General features: G+C 39.1%; 1 protein-coding gene across 1 annotated transcript in view; it reads left to right on the top strand.

The window, feature by feature from the left end:
* Positions 1-22,807, top strand: part of STK32B (serine/threonine kinase 32B) — a 180,752-nt gene that overhangs the window by 93,742 nt on the left and 64,203 nt on the right. The window contains exon 4 of the mRNA XM_072861979.1: positions 3,488-3,661. Coding sequence (XP_072718080.1) covers positions 3,488-3,661 — 174 coding nt within the window. The remainder of the gene's footprint in view (positions 1-3,487; positions 3,662-22,807) is intronic.

Here is a 22,807-nt window from a genome sequence, read left to right as displayed (position 1 = left end):
TCCAAGCTCTCCTCTAGGTCGTAGACACGTAATTTCACTGGGATGAACTCATTTACCCTACAGAAAATCTCTTGGAATGGTCTTGTTTGCAGCAGCTTTAATTGCACTCTGGTCTGATCCAGATAGTCAGAGAAATGCCATCCACACAGCTTTTACCCAACTGGTTCGACTGTCCAGGGAAAACACCATTATCCATGGCTATATGCATATGATTAGCGTAATGATGTATGTCAGGTGCAGTATAATTTAGCATGGGTGAAGAAGTCTGTTGGTATACTGAACATATCCATCCACAGCACCTGTTCTTTCAAACTGGGCCTATACAGCTCATATCTTAACTACACCAGTATGCACAATACTCCTGACAGGATCAGCAGAGTTATCGCAGGTATATATGATTATAAATGAAATAAAAATCTGGCTCCAAGTGAAAGAGGAGAACATCGGAAAGGATATCCAGAGCTCCTCAAGATCTATGTCTCAGTGTGCACCATTCTAGCTTCAACATGTAGATGAAACTGGCCTGTGCTCCGTTCACAGGTCATGACAGATGCAAGAAGGCTGATGAGTGCAAACATTAGCCATACTTCTGAGTCTCTGCAGGTTTGGTTTTGTTCTTTTTTTTGTCTGTTTGGGTTCAAAACACTTTGTTCTAGACATAGAGTCATCTCTGGAAGCCTCGTAGCTCTGTCTGTACGGATTGCACTTACCTTAATATGCTTACCTGAGATGCAAGGTGTAGTAGCAGGAGACCAGTCATTCACTAACAGGTCTGACAGGTCCCAGGACAAAACCCATCTCTCGTCATCCCAGCCTGGATTCCCAGAGATGCCAAATGGAGTCCCAGAAAGTCCAGGAGCAGCGAATGGGTGGAGGTCAGTTGAATCCTGGAGGAAAGCTTTATATATCTCCATAGTGTTTTTTGCTCCTCCTTGAGTGTCTGCACTCTGGTGACTCCCAAGCTAGATAGATGTCTAGGCTGACGTAGTGTGGTTGCTCTTACTTTGTTACGGAATGTGAGCAAAAATAACGTTCAACCCTCTGCACCTGACTGTAGACATGTTCTTCTATGCAAAGAGTACTATTTCCTGACAAAATGCAACAGGATAGAGTCCTAGCTCTTTCCAGTTCAACTTTTTCATCTCTCTTTTAAATCATTCATGGTTCACAGATGCACCAAAAGATTGCTTGGGAGACAACAAAGGACCACCATTCCCTACTCACAAGCATAGGAAACCAGAGTTCATCAGCAGAAACACGTGCTTGGAATGAAAACCCGGTTCCATCAAGTGTTATCATTCACCTGGATGTGGACAAGATTTCACATTTATTTCTGGATTGTTATGATGGCTTTTTTATCTAGACAAACATTCATGGGTACACTTTGAAACACACTCATTAATTTCCCAGAAAGAGGAATAGTCGTTGAATTTAAAAGCAAGTTCACAGCAGTCAGTCTTTACCCTGCCTTCACCCTCTGCCTCATGGTGGCTGAATCACTGAAGAAATGACTCAGGACATTTTCCTTCTCGAGACCAGTGTTGCATCAGAAACATTTCTACTGACATGTAATCATATGATTCTAGACACCAGGAGAGCTCTTTAGTCCCAGGCTAGACACAATATTTCACTTATACATTTAAGTAGAGTTTTCAATCTGTAACTTTTCATTTTGGATTTTTTTTTTAATATAGAAAGGAATCAGACAAAATCTACACTTTACTCAAGCAGTAACTGAAGGAACAAATAACACCTCTCAATACATCTGCTTAATGTTACAACTACTTCATTTAAAATAACGGCAGTGCCAAAAAAGAAAAAAAAAAACCTTAAACATAACTACCTATTTAAGCTTTCCTTTTGCAATTGCTCCAGGCTCAGTAATGCGTAACATTCAGAGTAATTTGAATATAATTGAAGCCTTCTCTTTTTTAACGTGTATGTTATGAATTTCTGAGTCTCTAGAGGTGAGCAGACACCATGTGCCACCTACTTCACTATTTTGCTTCAGAGATTGGGCTTATTGAGAAGTAAGCTTAATGCAAATAAAATGGCTTTCCCCTCCTGGTATCTGGCAGGCATACAGAAATGCAACAGAATAGCATAGTACCTAGAGACACTCACTTCTCAGAACTGTGTTTGGAAAGAATAGAAAGCATTTAAATTCAAAACAAACCATCTGTGACAACGCCTAAGCAGTGCCTCATTTCAGAAAGTGCAAGCCTGGGAATGAAAGTGAAACTGTACGTAACTGTCAATTAAAATAATCTAATATAGACTTTTCTGCCTTTGGGAAGAGGGTGGGCACTGATTTTCTGGAAGCCCACTCTTTTTCATTTCCTTAGCATATATTTTACAGTTCAGGAGAACTGAATCACATCTGTAGCCAACACATATTACACACCTCATGGGAGAAAAGGTGATGGAAGAGGCACTATCATTGCAGCTCACCTCTCAGCAGTCCATATCCACAACTGGTATAAGCTAATACAACTTCACATCAAAATTAATTCTAAAACAATTTCTAAGAGAAGAGTGACTTCATATTAGGTATAAGGTATTCACCATTCCCCATTTGGGAAATCTAAAATATTGTATCTTAGACAGTTGCATTCAGAAATGAAAACCAGAGAGTTTCTGTCAGTTTACTCAGATCAGAAATAAACAGAGCAATGGCAGCATAGCCAAGGTAAGTAGAAACACATGGAAATTCCTGCTTGGCCAAGCACTATATATACACTATACATTGACTGGCTACACCTTTGGATTTACAGGATTTAAATCAGGTCAGAGTTTGGTCCTCGGGGTATTCAACAAGCAGTTCTGGGAAAGGGTCCAGAAGAATTCAGTCAGTAAACATGAAGACTGTCATTTTATAAGATATTAAGTTGCAGACTGAAAAAATATGTATTGTTAGCCAGTAAAATTACAGTTTTATTTCATATTGAATTTGGAGCTACACTGCAAGCTATAGAAAATGCTCAGCTAATAGAACATTGTGTATATTTACTGAATCTGGAAAATATCCCCGGGACAGCAGCTCTTGATTTTGTCAGGATACTTTCCATAGGCACTGAGCTACAGTTGTAAGTGTGTGAATACCAAGCGTGTTTCAAGACCTTCCATTTTATCGCTGCTATTTAGCAAGCCATTTTGTCAACTGAATGAGTATACGGTTATTTAAAAATGTAAAAACCTGAAAGGTATTTTAATTACTGTTTTATCAACATTCAGGTGTTAATCTATGGTTAAAACAAGATAGTAGTACAGCAGCAGTTCAAGCTCCACTTGCCTTGAATATGCAGAGAGTCCCACCACAATCAAAGTCTGGTCTCAGGGTTGGACCACAGCAGTGAGAAACTGGTGTACGCCTTTTGAGCAAATCATGGACTTGCCTTGAACAGATCTACTTGTAGAGAGCTACCCCAGGGCACGGCTGTGGCTGCATCACTGACCCTGATATCTCAGCTGTAACTCTTTCTTCCAGGTATTCCTTTCAAGATGAAGAAGACATGTTCATGGTGGTTGATCTCTTACTCGGAGGTGATCTGCGTTACCACTTGCAGCAGAACGTCCACTTTAATGAAGGAACTGTTAAACTGTACATTTGTGAGCTGGCGCTTTCCCTGGATTATTTGCAGAGATACCACATCATTCACAGGTGAGTGAATTTCATTTGAGGGATGGGCTGCTTTCTTCTGGCAGAGCAGAGGAATTTTATCACATATCTGATTACACGGTTCTGTTCATTCAAAACCTCTGAAAAGTTTTCATTGTTATCCAAGGGTGGAATTTGGCTCTGAAAAGGTTTTTTTAAGTGTTTTCTTTCTGTCCTCAGCCATTCAGTAGCTCCATATCCTTCTCAATCTGCCCTTTTCTTGTTTTTATCTCACACTATGATATATGTTTTTTACTATGGTCCTTAAACACTAAATACAACCCGTAACCACCTCCTGGCTGCTTTTAATTTACTTTTAGTTCTCCAGTGCCCCAATGTTCCTGAACACAAAAATGTTGTAATCCAGTACAACAACTTCACACAACAGCATCAGGGAAAGGTCACAAAACCAAAGGCTGAGAATAAAGAATATTTTGTTTACTTGCAGAATCTGCATGAAAGTCAGAAGGAGGAAGAGAGGTGGTGAAATAAGATAAATAGGAGAAATAAATAGGAACAGTGATAGATGGTGCATCCTTTTGCACTTCTTAGATTACAACAATCTGTTATTTTTACTGCCTTACAGCAGGAAATCATAGTATTCATGTCGAAAAAAGGTGTCAAGCATCAGGGTCTGTTTGTTTTCCTTAAACAATTTGGCATTTAACTGAAGCAGCGGGGTAACTTCTCTTTTTTTGTTAACACAGCAGCTATGAAATTATAAAACGATGGGCTTGAGCCTCTATTTTACTCTTTTTAGGCTATATTCAGGATATTCCTCCCTGATTTACAGTGGTCTGAATACAAAAATAATTAGTTTTGTGTGTTGTTGAAGCTGGATGTGAGTTTGAGAGACCAAACTAAAATAAGCTGTGCCATAGATCTTCCAGTGTCCACTATAAATAAATTCCTCCAAATATATTAACTGAGGGTTTTCATCCTGTCCACCTACCAGAGCTGCCTCATGATTTTGCGATAAAGAACCAATAAATAGTATGATCTGACTTTGTGAAGAGGGAGAGTCTGTACGAAATCTCTCTGATCTGAGGTGCAGTGGTAGATGGGTGTTCTGCATTACTGAAACTGTGCAAGACAAAATTCAAGTAAACATTGCAACAGTTGTTTTGCTTGCAATTAAAACTCCCACAAATGTTGCAAACAACTTCTGAAATTTTGTATCATTAGCACACTGTTATTATTTTAGTAGATTTCCATGTATTTTGCGTACGTTTTCCTTTCTCAGTGAATATTTTTAAAGTGGAGCTCAGAATTTTGGCTGACCTTTGTTTCTATGCCTTAAGGAATGTTCCTGGTGAAAAGCAAATTGATAAGTGTGTTGCTCACCCTCAATTTAATGACGAGACATTTTATGCAAATAGGCTGTCAAAACATTCATGAGAGAATCCAGTTTATAATCAAAACTTGTATTTTGCTACAAGCCTGTGACTTAAAAGCGTTTCACAGAAACGTCTGTGAAAAGTGGCAGATGTCTTGAGAGAATGAAGGACTGGATTGAAGTCATCGTGGTTGTTTATAGTTTTTTGTGACAGTGTCTGCATTGCCATGGTCCAACTGTGAAATTGGGCAAGACACTTTGTTCTCTTCTGTATTACTTCATCATGACTAGTAAGCACTTGATTTTACTTAATTTTCTCTTTTGCACTGGTTGTAGTATAGAGTAACACCACTGCCTTCAACGCTTGATTTGCACCAAGGGAGGGGAAGGCATGGGGCTCTGGAGCTGGTTGCTGGCTCCATTTGGGGGCAAGTTCTAGAGTTTGGTTTTTGCTTTCACTCTACATCAAAAGTTTTCACAAAACCAGATGTGTCAAAATACCTGTTTCTTAGCCTGTGGTGAGTCTCACTGGCTGGTTAGCTAGGATTATTGTTTAGGGTATAACAGATCTGTTTCAGGACTCCACCATGTTATAGCAGAGATGCTTATTCTGAAGCTGGCAGACCTGAGATCTGAACACGTTATTTAGCCAGGAGAGTCCCAGCACATTCTGCCTTCTGTCTCACCGCCACCCGGAACAGCACTCTGCAGGATGGGTCTTCAGCTGCCATAAATCTCTATAGCATGGCTGGCATGAAGAGCGCAATGCTGATTTAAATTGGCTCAGGAGCTGAGCCAGCAGCGATGCACAGTGAAGAGACATGTAGCCACTACTTTACTGTTGCAAACACACCATCTCGGTCAGAGATGAAACCAATGAGCTTGTTGGCGTTTATATCTCGTGGTAGCAGACCTCAGCAATATCATTGTGACCAAGTCCTTCCAGCCAGCATTGACATGCTAACCTACAGAACTGTATTAGATCTTTCACTTTTAAATGAGTGCATTGGCAGCAAAAGGGGAAAAAAAGGTTAGGGAGTCAAAGAGTCGTTGAGAGAGCCTCCTACTAAATTTTGTCTCTGATACAAAGAAAGAATAGTTGAATGATTCATCAGACTGGGTAGGTGGATTTGCAAATTGCAGTATTATAAAGAGATGAATATATGATGTGTGAGTCAGGAACTTAACTCCTCCTCAATATTTACAGATGTGTATGAAATGTGTTCAGGTTTCCATTACTATTGCATCCGGCAAAATGACAGAAAGGTTTTTTTCAAGATTAACCTGCAGTCCCAGGAGTTTGCTATAAAAGGAAACGGTTAAGAAGGAGACAGGAATTATCAAGCATGGATGAATGGATGTACAAGTGTTCAGATTGGTGTTATGCCAGTTCCCCTTGGAGATGCCATACAATGCCTCTGTATTTGCTGATGTGGTTAGCATTGTGTACTTTGAACGTGGCAATCATTTCAGCAATAGAAGTATTGTTTCTGCAGAGACAACTTTAACCATAAATAGTGTAAAAACCACTACTGTTCTGGTGTGTTTATGAAACTCGCCATTTTTATTAACCACATCCATGTATTTAAATCCATATTTATCATGCATAATCCTGCAATAGTGGTTTTATTTATTATGGCACAATAATGAATGCTGCACTGTGTGTCTCACTTGCAGCTCTACTGTAAATGTTTGCATTTACATAGATGTTCAGCCACAGTTATAAAAACTTTAAAAAGAAAAGCTATAAGTTTCAAGCTATGATCTGAAGACTATTTTGGGCAAATTTATCACTTAACTTAAACAACAGCTAACTTAATATTGAGATACATCTAAATTGTTGGTCACAGGTAATGGCTATATCACAAAACCCTATTTCCCACAGCCCTCCTGTAATAATATTTTATCCACATCTCTTAAATGAAAAAATAATTCTTTAATGGTTGGATGAGTGGTGTTTATTATGGACCCTTGGATCCAGTACACACAGAAAGGCTTCTGACAATTCACATGGTCTCATTCATTCGCAAATGTTGGATCAAATCCGCCATTCTGCATTAGCAGACATCGAGTTTCAAGACAGTATGACTAAACACATTCTGTCCAGAGCTGCTTGTATAATACCAGTGAATAATGTGTTGGACAAAAGTTTTCCCGTCAGAGGCTGAATAAACTTATTTCAGCCATGAGTAACTCAACCTCCTCCTTTCACAAATGTTGCTGTTCATACATTTCAGTAAAACCACCTGCTTTCTCACCAAAGTAGGCTTCCCATTTTCACCCAGCTAGTTCTTCCAGCAGTAGTTCCAGTGTTGTCTCTCCCAGGACACTCTTGCAGCTAGAGGAGCCTTGGCTTGGAGCAGCGCTGGCCCTGCGGTGCTGCGGCTGCTGCCCAAGTAACACGCTCATGCTGATAAAATCACATTTTCTCTTTCTAAGGGGGCAAGTGTTAACTGCATTGCCCTTACAACTTTTCATCATCGTTTGGCTCCATTGGTTTTCATCTGCTCAGAAAGAAGACTGGATGTGGCAGATGTCTGGAAAGCAAATTGCAATAACCTTCCAGCACAATTTTAGTATACTGGACTAGCTATTTGATCTGCATGCCCAGGGCTTTTTTCTTTCAGTGAGGTTTTTTAATGCAAAACCATTTGTGTGTGTATGTGTACATATATAAGCATAAATATAAATTTTTGGTTGAAGCACAATATGACTGGAATCAGACCGGCTTGGCAGGTCTGTGCTGTGTGACTACTGTGATCACCACTCTGTTTTCCATTCCTGCAAGTTCTGCTTCCAATGGAGAGTAGCACCAGGAGCTATTCCAGCTCTGAACAGCTACTCAGCAGCAGTGCAGGGTGGGCAAAAGCTAATGGAAAATGGTGACAAATCGAGCATTACATTTTCCTCTGCCAGCTGATCCACTGCAGAGTAAGGGTGTCTTGCTGCTACCAGCTAGACAAGATGTACTCTTTGTTCAGCTTTGCTAGGCTGAGCTATGGTGTAGGAGATTCCTGTTTGTTCATTACCACTGAGCCTTTCAAGGTGTCCAGCAGTCTGGTGAAATAAGATAATATGTCTAAATGATTAGACTCTTCTTTAAAAATGGGCCTTCCCGTTGACAGCATACACCAAAAGAACAAACTCTAATTTAAAATATTCCCTTCATAACACTGTCCATTTAGTATGTAAGCAGTAAATAGGTTTGGAAATTATTTGAAAATGGAGAATTTGCCCTTTATTGTTTCTCACAGATGTCACAGGCAGAATAGTGCCAACCTCAGATTTACCAGGACATATTAAAAGGACACAGATCCTTATGGATTTCAGTAGTCTTTTTCTTGCTGGTAAGCATGTGCAGACAAAGAAGAAAATGTAATAGAGTCTGAAGCAGATGAAATGGGAGAAAAATAGCCATAATATGACTACTATTCATAAGCACTATCAAAGATCATGACAGGTCAAGAGGCCTGTCCATTGAATTTTCTTAATGTCTTTCCTATGTCTCTTCCATGTCTTTGTATTATGTTCTTTAAACAAGTGCAAGCCCACATTATTTCCAAGGACAAATTGCAGGAACTGAGCAATGAGTTATGTAAGAGAAGCAAATTAGAAAACAAAACCAGCCAAAAAAGAAACACCATGCAAACCACAAAGCACAGAAAACCTGCTGAATGCTTATGAACCAGCACTGATCAAAAAGAAAGTGATTCACAAATTCTAGGCACAAAAGGTATTTAAATTTCAGTTGTGTCCTTAAAAAAAGAATTAGGTGTCACAAGATATGAATATGCAGAGAACAAGCCTTTCAACTTTTGAAGGGAGCTCTCTACCTACAAGAACAAATTAATTTTACTTCTGTTTGGCAACAGCAAAAGAAAAAGTTATTTGATGTACCAGATGACATACTGCAAATAAATGAAGTTGGTTTGGAAACACAATGAGATTTCAATATCCAGAGACTAGATTACTAATGAAGTAAAACTGCCTGTACTGGGGAAGAGACCCAGGGAACACTCTGAGATGCATGATGCTGCATTGGGTGCTCCAGTCCTGCCACTGGCACTGATACCATCTTTTATTGTGGGCATAATGCGCTCTCCCTTCATCACTCAGGTGAAATACCAGAAGACACCCTCCACACCCTCACTCCTTTCATACCCCATTGCTGACGGATCCTCGTTCCAGTCAGCAGGGCATTGCTTGGTTCCTTACAGCTTTCAAGTGAGTAGATGAAGTTGACCCTTGGCCCTTTCTTTCATCCTCCTTCTTCTTATTAAGTTGTAAGAATGTGCTTACATTAAATATTTTGTTTAGCCAAGGAAAAGTCATCTCACAAGCCCTACATCATTTAAAATTTAGGTGTCTGGTCAATGTTAGGAGAGGGAAGATCTGAACTGTAGACTGAGCTTGGCCAACGATCTTGCATTAGGTGACAAACTTCTAGTGGCCAAAGATAACCTAAATTGACCCCATCCCAAGTGTTTGTGCTGTATACAGCTCTAGAGAACAAGTGTCCTTCACTAAAAAAAAAGTTCTGTGATTGTAGTTGGTTTTCTTATTGCTTGCTTCTCTGTTTAAAAACAGACACCCAGACAAGCACAGATATGATCTAGACATAGAGGAGTGTACGACATGCATGTAGAAGAAAAAGTTATGTATTAATTCTTACTAATTCTTCTATAATGTAACTAGAAAGAATGTCAAACAATTTCATCTGAATTCTAATTTTTACACACTATTTAAAGGTTTTCCTGAATCCTTTCTCACCTCACTGTCATTTAGCTGCAACCAACAAAATAAACATGAAAAAATCTTGTTTTTTCTAAAACTCTAAAATCACAATACCATCACTAGGGGATTGTGGACTTATACATGTCTGACTTGCTCCTACCACTTGTAGCTCCATGCTTCTCACTGCCAGAAAACACAGCTCTCTTGGAGCAAGATAAAGCATTTCCATAGAGGGAATCAGCACTTCATGCTGTTCACGGCTAAGTACACAGGAAGAGGAGACAATGTAGAGAAACTGAGACCCAGGCAAATTCAGGTTCTCTGTCATGTCAGGAGGTACAAATCTTTTTGAAAATGGGCAACAAAAAGCTACTAGGGAATTACCTAGCCATAGCACTTGCTGCTGCAGTGAGTCTGATAGCCAGCATACTGGAGATGCCAGCAGGTCCACTGATGCCTGGGCTCAGCACACACTTTTCTGTGGAGTGTGCTCAAAGGGAACATATAAAGTCCATGTAGATATTATACACCAGTTTGCCAGTTCCATGTTCTACATTTCGCACTTTCCAGTCACTGTGGCAAGGGGTACACCATTGGTTTGGCTTTTTCATCTACATCTGTCTTCCAGAGGGCTTTCTTAAAGCCCATCCTTACTTTTGTTCTGGGGTTATAATGACTTGCTTCTGTGAATTGCTTATAGTTTCTGCAGAGTGCACTCCCACCTAAATCAGCTGCCGTCACCTGTCTGTGTTACTGTTTTTCCCCTCCTGCTGATTTTCTTTAATAATCCCTTCACATTAACCTACCTTTTAGGAAGAGAAGTCTTACACAAGCAGCCTTCAGGGCACATGATATGTATTACAATACTATGTGTCCCTTGTCTGCACAATTTATAACCCTATTGATGGATAATGAAATTAAATGGTTTCCTTCCTTCCTTCCCCCACTCCTCAGGATTGAAATTTTCATCATGAATCATTTTCAGAGATTCAGACACTGAAGCCAAAGATGCTGACAGAATTGAAGCAGAGCTCTATATTCAAGATTATCTCAGGTCTCCATCCGCAAATCTGATCTGGTTTATGCTAGTTTTCTGCTTTAGTATATTGCTAGTTTCTTTGTGGCCAGTGCAGTGTGAGTGTTATCAGAGCCATCTCTCTTTCACATAAATCTGTTACAAATTTCTTGGTGTTGCTTTAAAGCTTCAAGTTATTTTAGTACAGGCATCTGCTCCCAATTTATGTATACTAGCAAAGACCACCGTATTAATAGCATGTTGATATTGTAATTCCAAATATAATAATCAAGAGTATTAATAAATAAATTCAAATAATTTTGAATAAGTAATTAAAATGATTAGGCACTCCTTCTAGAGAAGCATAACAGTATCCACAGTATTAATTGCCTGCCTCATATGGCACTGCCTGGTTTACCCTGGTTTTGTGACCCTCCACCTGCCATCCCAGGGTGGTGCTGCTGTCCCGACCTCCCTGCGCCAGCTGGGAGGGGAGGAGAGGCTGAATGAAAGCTCTTCTCACCAGCAAGATCAAATTAGCAACGATGTGAAGTCTTAATTAACAGGGGAGAGAACAAGAGCTAACCCCTTCTGATACAACATTGATCCTTTTTTCCTAAGCTTTGGTGTTAATGTTGTATTAAAAGTATTCTGATATGTTTGCATCTTGGAAATTTCACATCATTACTGTATGCAGGCATATTCTCTCCACTGAATTGGCAGATTTGCATGCTATGTGCTTGAGTAATCTTTTTGTTTGTAGTCAGTGAAGAAATTTAAAATCGTTGATTAAAGTATGTAGATGGAGGGAGGGAATATGGAAAAAGACTAAACTTCAGGCTGAGCAAAGTATAAACCAATAGCAGCATATGGACAATTGCTTCTTTCTCCTGTTTCTGCTTTAATAGTTACAACATTTTTTCAGCTTGGATGGGCAATACATACATAGAGTATTCTATCATTCCCTTAGAGATTTCCTTACAATGTAAGTTTTGTTTTAATATATGGAAAATAACAAAGACTTAAGGCAAAAAGTGCACATTTACATTATTTCCTCATGAGCGCAATAGTCTTTTATATCTCAGGAACTGAGTAGATTGTCCATGGTGTGGTAGAAGGCATTTTTGTTAAAGGATATTGCAATTTAAGCTTCCTTCTTGCCTTACAAATGCATTCAGCAGCTTTCAGTACAGCTTTGATATTTCAGGTGAGATGTGGTCTGCTTTGTACAATTTTTGACTTAGCAGATATATGGAGCAATAAGAAAGAGTGGGAGTTGTAAGACTGATCATCTGACAGAGTTTCATCTTTCAAAACAAATCATCTGGTGGGAAGGGGCTGTAATTAAGATACAGATTGCTATGAGATTTGTTCTGCTGAAGTTACCTTCTTGACTTGTTTTCTCTTGCATTTATTCTCTCTGTCCTTTATTGGGAGCTCCTCAGGGCATTCCCTCAAGGTTATTTTCAAACGTTTCTGTATCCTCTGCGAACTCCTGGCCCAGCTCCCCTGGATGGGTTTTACAGAGGAGAAAGCACAGCAGCTCAAAGCTTTGAAGCTGTATGACAGACAGTCCCACTGATGAGCCTCCGCTTCTCCCAACATGTGCATGCACAGCTTACACTCATCCCTTGGGGAATTTCCTGCTGACCCAGTGCGGATAATTGCACTTTCCTGCAGCAGAGGAGACAAGGCAAGCCTGTAATTTGGCAGTTGTGGTGCTCTTGCACATGCAGAACTGTTGTTGGCAGGGAAAGACCTTAAAATATTGTGCCAAACTGGGACCTTGCAAGGTGGGAACAGCACTTGGTAAACAGTACACTTTTAATGAACCAAAATTTATTAAATTAGATTCTGGTGAATTTGATCATTCTGTACACTGATGATCAAAATCATCTTTACAGTCAGACTAACAAGAATGAGAAATAACCTCTCTCCAGTGGCTACCAGTTTTTATTCAGTCATTTCTCTGTTCATCTTGTTATACACATGAAACTTTGGTGCTGTTCTGAATGCAGAGGAGTTGCTTTCTAGTCTAAGGATAAAAACAATACAAGGCTGGAGCTTCTCTTTTTTTTTTTTTTTCCTTTCACAGTGACTACTCTGTGTCTAATCATGTTATAGTTTCACGGTTTATTTCAGTGATTTTCTTATTGCAGATTTCACACTTTTTTTTTTTAGATTTGGGGGTTTAATTATGAGCACAGGTACTTTAGAAGATAAATATGAGTTTCTTATGAAACTGTTGGCCCTCTTTCTACACACAGATATTGTCTCTACTCTGCTGTCAGGTTTAGTTCAGATTTGAGCTTCAAACCGTATTTTTCTCTGGCTTTATTCAACCCTCAAACTTCATCAGTTTTTAGTAAAAACCAATACTGCTTAAAATCTCATCCTTCTCTGTGGTTGTTATCATTCAACGTCAAATGATGTGCGATGGAACTGGAATGATAAAAGACTTCATGAATGATAAAAAAAACTACAAGAAAAATAACAGCAGAGAAGGTATCAATTATTTAAGAGTGTCAGAAAACCAAACTGTTTGGACAGTCTTATGCTGAGCTCTGAATGTCTGGCCCATGAGTTCACAGTTTGGACCTTCAGTGGACGTGGCTGATTTTTCAGCCAGCTGAACAGCTACACTTTGGAGAACCAGTAGGAAGAAAAAAGAAATTGGTGTAAGAGACATGGACTTGAGGGTACCAAGAAGAAAAAGGACATAATTTTCCTGCATAAAGTGCAGAGGAGATATCCAGAGGGGCACTACGAGGGCTGAAGAAGAGACGAGAGAGTGCCATGTGAGGTGTGGGCAAGGGAAAGCTGCTGTGGAGAGGGACAATCCCTGCAAGTCAAAATCAGGTGTGACCAGAGAGAGTGGAGAATGTGGAAGAGAGGCACCATGAAGTCAGGGGGTGCAGTAACAAGGGAAGTAGGGAGTCGATGCCGTATATGAATTCCAGGGGTAAGGCTTACTGAAGGCTGAGTGGTTTTGAATATGTCTCTCTTGGTCATTGTTGGAGTCAAACAGCTTTATGCATCAGCTGTGAAAAACCTTGCTCAGGGTTCTGCAGATGGGAATTAATACACTGGCATAAAAATTAATCTCTCTGCGTATTCCTAGAAAAGCTGCTGATGTGGGGGAATGCAGTCTTAGATTTGCTATGTTGCTCTCTCAACTTGCTACAAAAATTAAGATATGGTCCTCTTTAAAAATATCAGATCAACAGGTCTACTCAACAAGTGTCAGACATCTATTTTGAATGCAAGTCAATAAGCAATAATTAACTTATTGTCAATAATCAATAACAATTATTAATATAGTCACTTAGCAAGACTTGCTGAGTGGAAAACCTATTGCCAGAATGCTGCATTTCTCAGCTTTTATGCTAACTAAATGTATTAGTTATCTAGAGTTCTGCCTTTAAAATCTACAGAAACTCACAGCTTGCCTCTTAATTTGAGATGCTGCAGAATTTTCCCCTGATGGTACCCCTTCAACTCTTCTGCAAACCTACTCAGCCACAGAAACGCTCTACAGACGGACCCCAATGCAGGCACATGCACTTACATATGTACAGAGAGTTGAACACTAATTAAAGTACGAGCTTATTTCCCTGAGTTCCAGAGTACCTCTGCTGCTGAAACTAAGAATTATGAGCATATAGGTAAGGTTGTCCATTTCCAGCCAACAGTCATTTATCTTGTCATTATTGGTTAATATTTGCTTTTGGAAGATACAATGTCAAAAAGGAATAGCACATGAGATCTAAAGCTGAGAAATTGAATTATTAAGCCTTAGTTGTCTAGATTTTTGAACATACACATCAAACCAGTGTAATTCTTTAATTAATGGAAAGAATGGTGGTGCTCAGTTATTGCCTGCTCTTCCCTCCTAAGAAATACTTCGTTACCAGTTTCCTTACATCAGACAAGATTTTATCTCCCTGAGATGAAATGTGGCTCCAGTTGTACAAAAGCAGCTCTGTGTGGCAGTGCCAGGTTCCCTGGATGCCACAGACATCTGGGCTGGTGATGGCCACCTGCCTGGAGGGGAGCAAGGAACCCCTGGGCTCCTTCCTCAGACATCCCTCTCTTAGCCTCACCCGGCTAGAAGACCATACAGAACCTCAGAGGCTTTCATGCCACAAATGAGGAGGATGTTTTATTTGATGGCACCAACTAAAAAAATTCTTAAGCATGCAAGTTATTTTAGCTACATCACAATTTATCATGTATGAAGGATTGCTTTCTTCGTGGTGTGAGGTGACGTCAAACAAGACAATGAGCTCCAGAAGCGTGACTCCTGCAAGAGGCTTAAATACCTGCCTGCGCTTCTGTGATAACACATTAGAATAATTTGGCTCGAGAACATCCGCAGTTGTTTTCGTAATTCCACACAGCATGCAAGATATTTCTTATGTTTTTAAAAATCTCTTCCACAGTTCACCAAGATGTAAATACAGGATTCTGTATTATTTTTAGTTGGCTGTCCAAGCAAGTGGATACCTAGTCAACACAGCCAACAGAATCTAAAAAGTTACTCAGCTCATCCAAAACCAGACATTTAGTCATCTGAATGGCTCTTTACACTCCAGTGACAGTGTTGTTTATACATACATTGACTATAAATGGGAATATAGATGCCTAATTCACAATAGAACCTAATGCAAGTACCTTAATCTGAGCTGAATCCCATCTTTATTTTCAGTTGAATAAATAGCAAGAATAATCCTTATAATAATTTCAGTACAAGTAGTTACTGTCACAGCAGTTTCTCTGCGCAGAGTCTAGTTTAAAAACACCTTCACCAGTACTGTATTCTTGCCTAGTAATCTTAACCAGGATGTTGCTACTACAGTCTGTGGACTCAAGTAATATTGCCAATCTTTCATTCCTTATCCAGGTTCATCAAGAGGAGTTGTAATACTTGGCTGTTTGATTCTGAGCAATATGTTGTTGACATCTCTTAGAACAGGGAGACTTCTTAAAAAGGTGGTGTACTGGAACATGACTTGTGGTTTGGGTCAAAGATATCCTGTCACATCTCATCTATCTTAATGAGCAATCTCCAGGAATTCATATATTTATTGCTCTGGGAGTTTCTTTGTAAATGTTCCTTCCTAAAACCATCCAGAGTTATTCTTAGAAGTAATTTATTGCATTCCTTTCCAGGATAGGTGAGGCTGGAGGTAGAAAAGTGTCATGAGATTTCTGTTCAAAACATTAAAGATTGGTTGGAGGGAGCAAATGCAGCATAAAATGAGATATTTGCTCCTTAGTTTCAAAGAATTAATCCATTTGTTGGTAGATTTCACAAGAAGACCAGCCAGCCCCTACTGACATTTCAGGTAGTAGCAGGTCAGGTTTTTTAATCATTTACCAAATACAATTTTCTTTTCAAGCATAGACTCTGCACCTCCCAGCCTGGTCTACTGCAGCTCACTTTTATATATATTAAATCTATAAAACCACCCAGAAGGGGAAGCATATGCAGGACATCAAAGCTCACTTGACTGTGGAACATATTCAGCCTCCTCTCTGTCATATGTCCTGGTTGCGTATATTACAGGGTCTGAGGCGATCAATTTGAGGAATAAAGGCCCAAACATTTATACCCATGGTTCTCATGTCACGGGCACGAGCCAGCAGGAGATGATGGCAGTTGTAACGGTGATGGGGAATTTGACATTCAAGCTAACATTTGGGGTTTCAGATCAGAGTGAGCAACAAAGCATCGCATGATTGTTTTCTGCTTGCTGGTCTACAGCCCTTCTTCCCGCTACACTGTACTGCTGAAACTTGGATCAGCAGAAAATGTGCTCAATGGGAAGCTTCACTGCTGCGTTGAAGGCATGACTGCCCAGGCACTCGCTGAAAATGTGAAACCTTTGGAAGTTGCTGTCATCTTCTTTGGCCTGCACATGAAGTCCGCCATGCTATACTGTACTTTAATTGCCAGCCATGTCGGCTGTAATTAATTGCACTTTGGTATGGATGAAGGAAACAGTTGGTAAACAATGTGATATTATTATTGTGTATACTGCTGTTCTAACAGGTCTGATGAACTTTTATGTATAGAAGTTGGTAGGGCTTTTAAGGCAAATTTTAGGGATATTATACAGTAATTATACACTATGACCAGTGGCTGACTTAAGCATGCGTGTGTGTTTGGAATTCTGTATATTTTCTTTTTGAGTTTGTCTGATAAGCTGAGCAAACTCTTGGACATGTGATATGTCTGAATGGATCTATTCTGTATTTCATGCAGTGAAAAACAAAGGATCAGCTATATGAATTTCAGCTGTTGCCAAACACCACACTTTCAATGCTAGCTTTTTACAACAGATAAAGCCGAATGTGCTTATCAGTAACAATGCTCTCCTGATTTGTCTTTAGCCAGAGGAAAAATGTCATCAATTTCTTCTCTCATTTAGTTTCACGCATGGATTTCTGCCTGAGTAAATTGGAAAAGGACCTATGCCTTTTACTGGAAGGAGACTGATACTCGTGCAGTTGCTGGCAGAGTACATGCTGAGTACCTTCTCCCCCTTATTCCTAGTCAAAAGCTCTCACGTGGTATCTCTGAGGGAAGAATATCACCATTGCACTGTATATGCTTTCCTGCTGGACCAGATAATTCTTTCCAAATGCCACACTCCAGTTAGCATCTAATGAGTCATGCACTTCCTGTGGTTATCAGAGATGTCACCTGTTCTTGAAAGCTGATTCACATGTAGGGGTATGACCCTTGTACGCACAGAAGGTCTGAGCAATACTTGATGCTACAACACAGAAAAGATTAGAGTCATCGGCTGTGAGATTATCAGCAAATTACCGCTACATGGTGATTCTGCATGCCTCCTCCATGTGATCTGGAGAACCATTTGGCTGAAAAGACTTTTTATTTGAAATGTGGTGATGTTTTGGCATCATCACAGTGTTGACAGTTGTTCAAGGATCCCCTCAGAACTACCCAAAAGTCCAAGGGCTGTGGTCATGTCTAGTGTTAGCTCTAGAAAGCAGTTCTAGCAAAGGAAGTGGAAAATTTGTCATTACTTTGAGTCCTTCAGACAAGATGAAAACTAACCATTGGATCTCCTGCAAGTCATTTGTGCTGGTTAATGTTCACTTGGAGAAGAACCACTGTGTCCAGAAGAGGAATCCTGGATAACATAGTCTGGGTTTTGTTACGTAAAAGCTATCCACAGTGGTGCTTTCCAATCCGTCTCTGAGACATTATACAATGCAACACAGAGGAGGCAAAGGACAGGTACATGTTCTCCTTTGGATAAATCTTTCTAGCTTTTATAGCACATAAGAATCTTCACCTATTTTTCTTGCTATTGCAGTGTTGTGGTTTAACCCAGCAGGCAGCTAAACAGCACACAGCCGTTCACTCACTCCCTCCCACAGTGGGTTATGGGAGAGAATTAGAAAATAAAAGTAAAATTTGTGGGCTGAGATAAAGACAGTTTAATAGGACAGAAAAGGAAGGGAATAATAATAATAATAATAATGATAAAAGAATATACAAAACAAGCGATGCACAATGCAATTGCTCACCACCCGCTGACCGATGCTCATCCCATCCCCGAGCAGCGATCGCAGCCCCGTGGCCAACTCCCCCCAGTTTCTATACTGAGCATGACACCATATGGTATGGAATAGCCCTTTGGGCAGTTGGGGTCAGCTGTCCTGGCTGTGCCCCCTCCCAGCTTCTCACTGGCAGGGCACGAGAACCTGAAAAGTCCTTGACCAGTGCAAGCACTGCTTAGCAACAACTAGAACATCAGCGTGTTATCAACATTATTCTCATCCTAAATCCAAAACACAGCCCTATACCAGCTACTAGAAAGAAAATTAACTCTATCCCAGCCAAAACCAGGACATGCAGTATATAACTACCTCTGTGACAAAGTCATATTGGATCTTCAGGAAGAACAATATAATGAAATATTCTGTGTTTAATATTTTTATTTTAATTTAGCATCTATGCAAATTCAGGAGCTGAATCTAGCCAAATAAGACTATTATCTGGCTATATATACCCAGAAGGCTCAGTATAGGATTCCTGTTTTTAAAAAGGTCATTTTCTTCAACCTGGGGTAAAAATATCTACTACAACTATTTCTCTAAGCTAAAATTTACAAATACAGTGTTTCCAAAGACCACTGGCCATTCAGACAAATGTAGATATCATTACTGCCACCTATTGTTACAAGTAGAGAAGTGAAGCTATTTTCATGTGTTTTTCCAAATGGAAGTAAAATTGGAAAATAACAAGCTTGTTGTAGTTGAGGTATTTATAAATAAGCATGTTTTGGTGCCTTCTTTGACATCTTTATTTTCAGAGCTATATACAATTGGGTAGTACAACTGCTAAGAAAATCCAAGATCTTCATGGACACCTGGTAAAAAATAGTACTAAACTGAAAAGGAACCACAGGCACCATAATGCTCAGCATCACAGTAACATATTTTGATATATCTAGGTACTACAATCCCAAGCCTTGAGCCAAGTGTCCAGACACTCTTTAGAGGTACAAAGGAAGAGGTAGTGTCTTCAGAGGCCTTCATTAGTGAGACCTTTTTCACTTGTCATAATTATTACAGCAGTTATATCTTGTGTACATCCTAGAAAATGGACTTGTTGCCACAGAGAAGGAAAAGGCTCCAAAGTGGGCTGGGTAATGGGCTGGGTGATAGGATTCTGATTGGTATCATATGAATGCATGCTACCAGATAATTAGTTGGAAGTAGTTATGGATTTTTTCTTTCTGCATTAAAACCTCAGGAGTGGGAATTGTAGAGAAATAAAAGATTTCAAATAAAAGAGAAGATTTTAAATAGGAAGACACAATAAATTTTTTTTTTTTTTTCAAGGCCTACTGATTTGTTGAGTACTTTGGGTTCATGAATAATGCATCACAGATTGTATAATAACAAAATTACATACTTCTGACTAGTGATAAATATATTATTTGGGATTGCATGTATAGAATCTTGTCAAAGCTGCTTCAGTTTTATGGACTGATTTTCAAATCCTGAAACCTTTATTCATTTTTTTCACACAGAATTCTGTGGAATTCTATTAATTTCTAGATTTAGAAGTTGCTTTAATGAGTGCTGTGAGATTTGAACATATAATTAAAGAATCATAAAACTATTAAAACATTGTGATAAAACCAGATTACTTTTCAAGTTGTAACGTTTGTTAGTCTGAGCCTTTTTTGAAGGAAAGAGTTAATTTTTCTAAGACATCTGATATCTATCTATCCACATACATATACTTATTTGAAAATAAAGATCTTCTACTGGAATTTGATGATTCTGAAACTGTATCTGGTAAATCACTGCAAAACTACAAATTTGGCTCCATGCCTTATTTGGAGTCTGAAATGCAGATTATTTTTTTTTTTCTGGATGGAGATGGGGCTGACTAAGTAAGTTCCAATGGACAGAACTGAGACCAATTAATATTTTAGGCTTTTTGACATTTCAGACTAAAACAGGACACTGGAAGCAATGCCCTTTGACATTGCAAGTCCTCTGTGTATAACAGGCTCCAGAAAGTGCAAATGGAAATGGCTGAGTTGATTGAATGATTTATTGTACCCTTTGCTTCTCAGAAGATAAATTTATGCATGGACATCCTGGCGCAAAATAGCAGTTTATTTTGCTTTCAGGCAGAATTAGCGGAACTCAACTGTGCTGGAGTTTTCTCCTTACTCAAGAAAGAAATAGCTAAAAAAGGTGCACTCCTTTTTATTTATTCCTATAAATAGCTCAGCTCAGCAAAAGCTATGCAACAATAAATTACCTGTGTAACTTGTCTCTGGTTGTCTGGTTGTCTCTGTAGCCCAAGTTTAAATATGTAACGATCAGGACCAGTACTTTAATTTTTCATCATCTCAATCACTTGTTTCTGCATTTGCTGTCCACACCTATGACCAGTGGCTTTTATTAACAAGACATTGTTTCCTCATTCCTGTTTTAGTCAGACACCATGAACTGTGAAAGCTTATTTCTGAACTTAATTATTCTGGTGGCTTGGGTGTCAGAGGCTTTGTGGAAACACATCCAGATTCATACAAGCATCCACAAGATGTTTTTTTCTTTACAGATCTCTCATAATCTAGTACCACATCTTCTCTGCTAATTTCCAGTTTTCCTGAAGTCTTTAAATTTCAAAATTACAGGGATTCACAGGGTTGTGTCATGTCATGGCATTCATTAGAGCAGGAACAGAAGGCTCTGAAGGTCTTTTTATGAAAGGACAGTAAGTGGCGGCAGTTACTGGTGAGATCTAAGCGAGGGGTATGTGAACTGTCTATCATGTCTGGAGCAGTCAAAAGTCTTTCATTCCCATCCATCTAATAGAAAATAACAGTAAAGAACTCTGAAATTCTTACTATAATTTTGTTTTGATACCATTGAACATTTCTTGAAACTAGGAAGGATGTTGGTCAGGAACAAAAAACCTAAAAAGATAAATGAGTGATGAGGTGTTGATGAAAGGAAGAGAGGATGCATCAGATTTTATTAAGGCTATTCCTCGAGCAAGCACTCTTGGTAGGTACTCTGCACGGTTCAGCTCTGGGGGATACATCAGTTCTGTGCTGCCCTTATAGAAGCAAAACACCTCTGACCAAATTCATCTCTGGGCTGTACAGTGGCCAGTATATATTGACTTTTCCTTCATCCAAAGCTTCAACAAATTTGCCATAAGAAAACCTCTCTATGTAAGCACTCACTTTCTTTACGAACTGCACACCTTGGATGTGTGTATTATTTGTGAACCTAAATATCAAATAGGAAGGAAATAAGGTCCCTATTTGTGAAAACCAGAATTTTCACAATCTCTTTATAGTATATGATATGGTTCACTCTAGTGCTCTGATATAGTGATGTCTCACATGAACTCGAATAATCCATAGCTGAAGCTTATATTTCCCAACTCATTGCCATTTTTATGGCTGTTAAGAACTGCTATATGGCTAATATTAATCTTAATGAAAATTGTCCAGAACTACTCATGTCACATTAGTTTATTATTATGTGGCAGGTATATGTTTGTGATTTAATGTGAAACATTGGTGTGACTAACTAAACCTAAAAAAACCCTAATTAAAAAATAAAAGGCTCTGGTCAGGTATATTCTGTAGTATATAAATGGGTTATGAGCAAATAATTGAGAATAATTTAATATTTGAGAGAATCAGGTAGTCGGTAAACTGAGGTTATTGGAATTATCCCTGCATGACTTCAGGCTGTTATCCAGAAGTTGTTGCTTTTTATTGTGCTTTTTTTTAATGGTAGCAGCTGTCTTCTAGTCACTGCAGTCAACTTGCATGTAATAGTCAATGCAGATTCCTAGTCTTCGTATAGCATTCCCTATATCCAAGAATACAAGCAATGCTCACTTTCAGTCATGACTGTTGGGACTATTTTGACAAAGACAAGGCAAACAGGATCATGAAGGTCATTGTAGGTTAAAAACTAGTTAACGTGACTTTCTGTGATCTTAACACAATTTTCTTTTTCCCAGTGAAAACAGTAACTTCAAATGCCTATTTCTGCATAAGGAAAAAAATATTAATATAAGAAACGAGCTGCATAATTAAGAAAAAAGCCTTTAAACTCAGCATAGTTTAGATGTCATACAGTTAGTTTGTCAGCACTAAAGAGAAAAGAGTACAAGAAAAACTGTATTAGGGTTGAAACAATGTCTACTGAAGCCAATGTAATCCTTCCATTGACTTCAAGGGCCTTTGTCTGGATCTTGCTTCTTTTGCATCCTTCTGAGAATGCAAAATCCACCTAATTTAATTTCTCTGTTGGATACTTTGAAATGATCTCTGAGAAAAAAACCCTTAGCATTCAGCAAGGGCATAGGCTGCCTCAACTGTAAGCCAATGAATTTTAGTGATACACATGTAAATATGGGTTCATCACATCCAGACTGAGACAAGCATATCTTGTGACCCATGGAGTTTTATTGCCAATAGGCTCTAGGCATTACCATTGCCCCTGGAGGACTTTCACTGTGGGCTGTAGTGCTAGG

Source organism: Ciconia boyciana, chromosome 5, assembly GCF_034638445.1.
Source record: "Ciconia boyciana chromosome 5, ASM3463844v1, whole genome shotgun sequence".
NCBI lineage: Eukaryota > Metazoa > Chordata > Aves > Ciconiiformes > Ciconiidae > Ciconia > Ciconia boyciana.
Note: the sequence above shows the minus strand (reverse complement) of the source record. Positions and strands in the feature narration are given on the sequence as shown.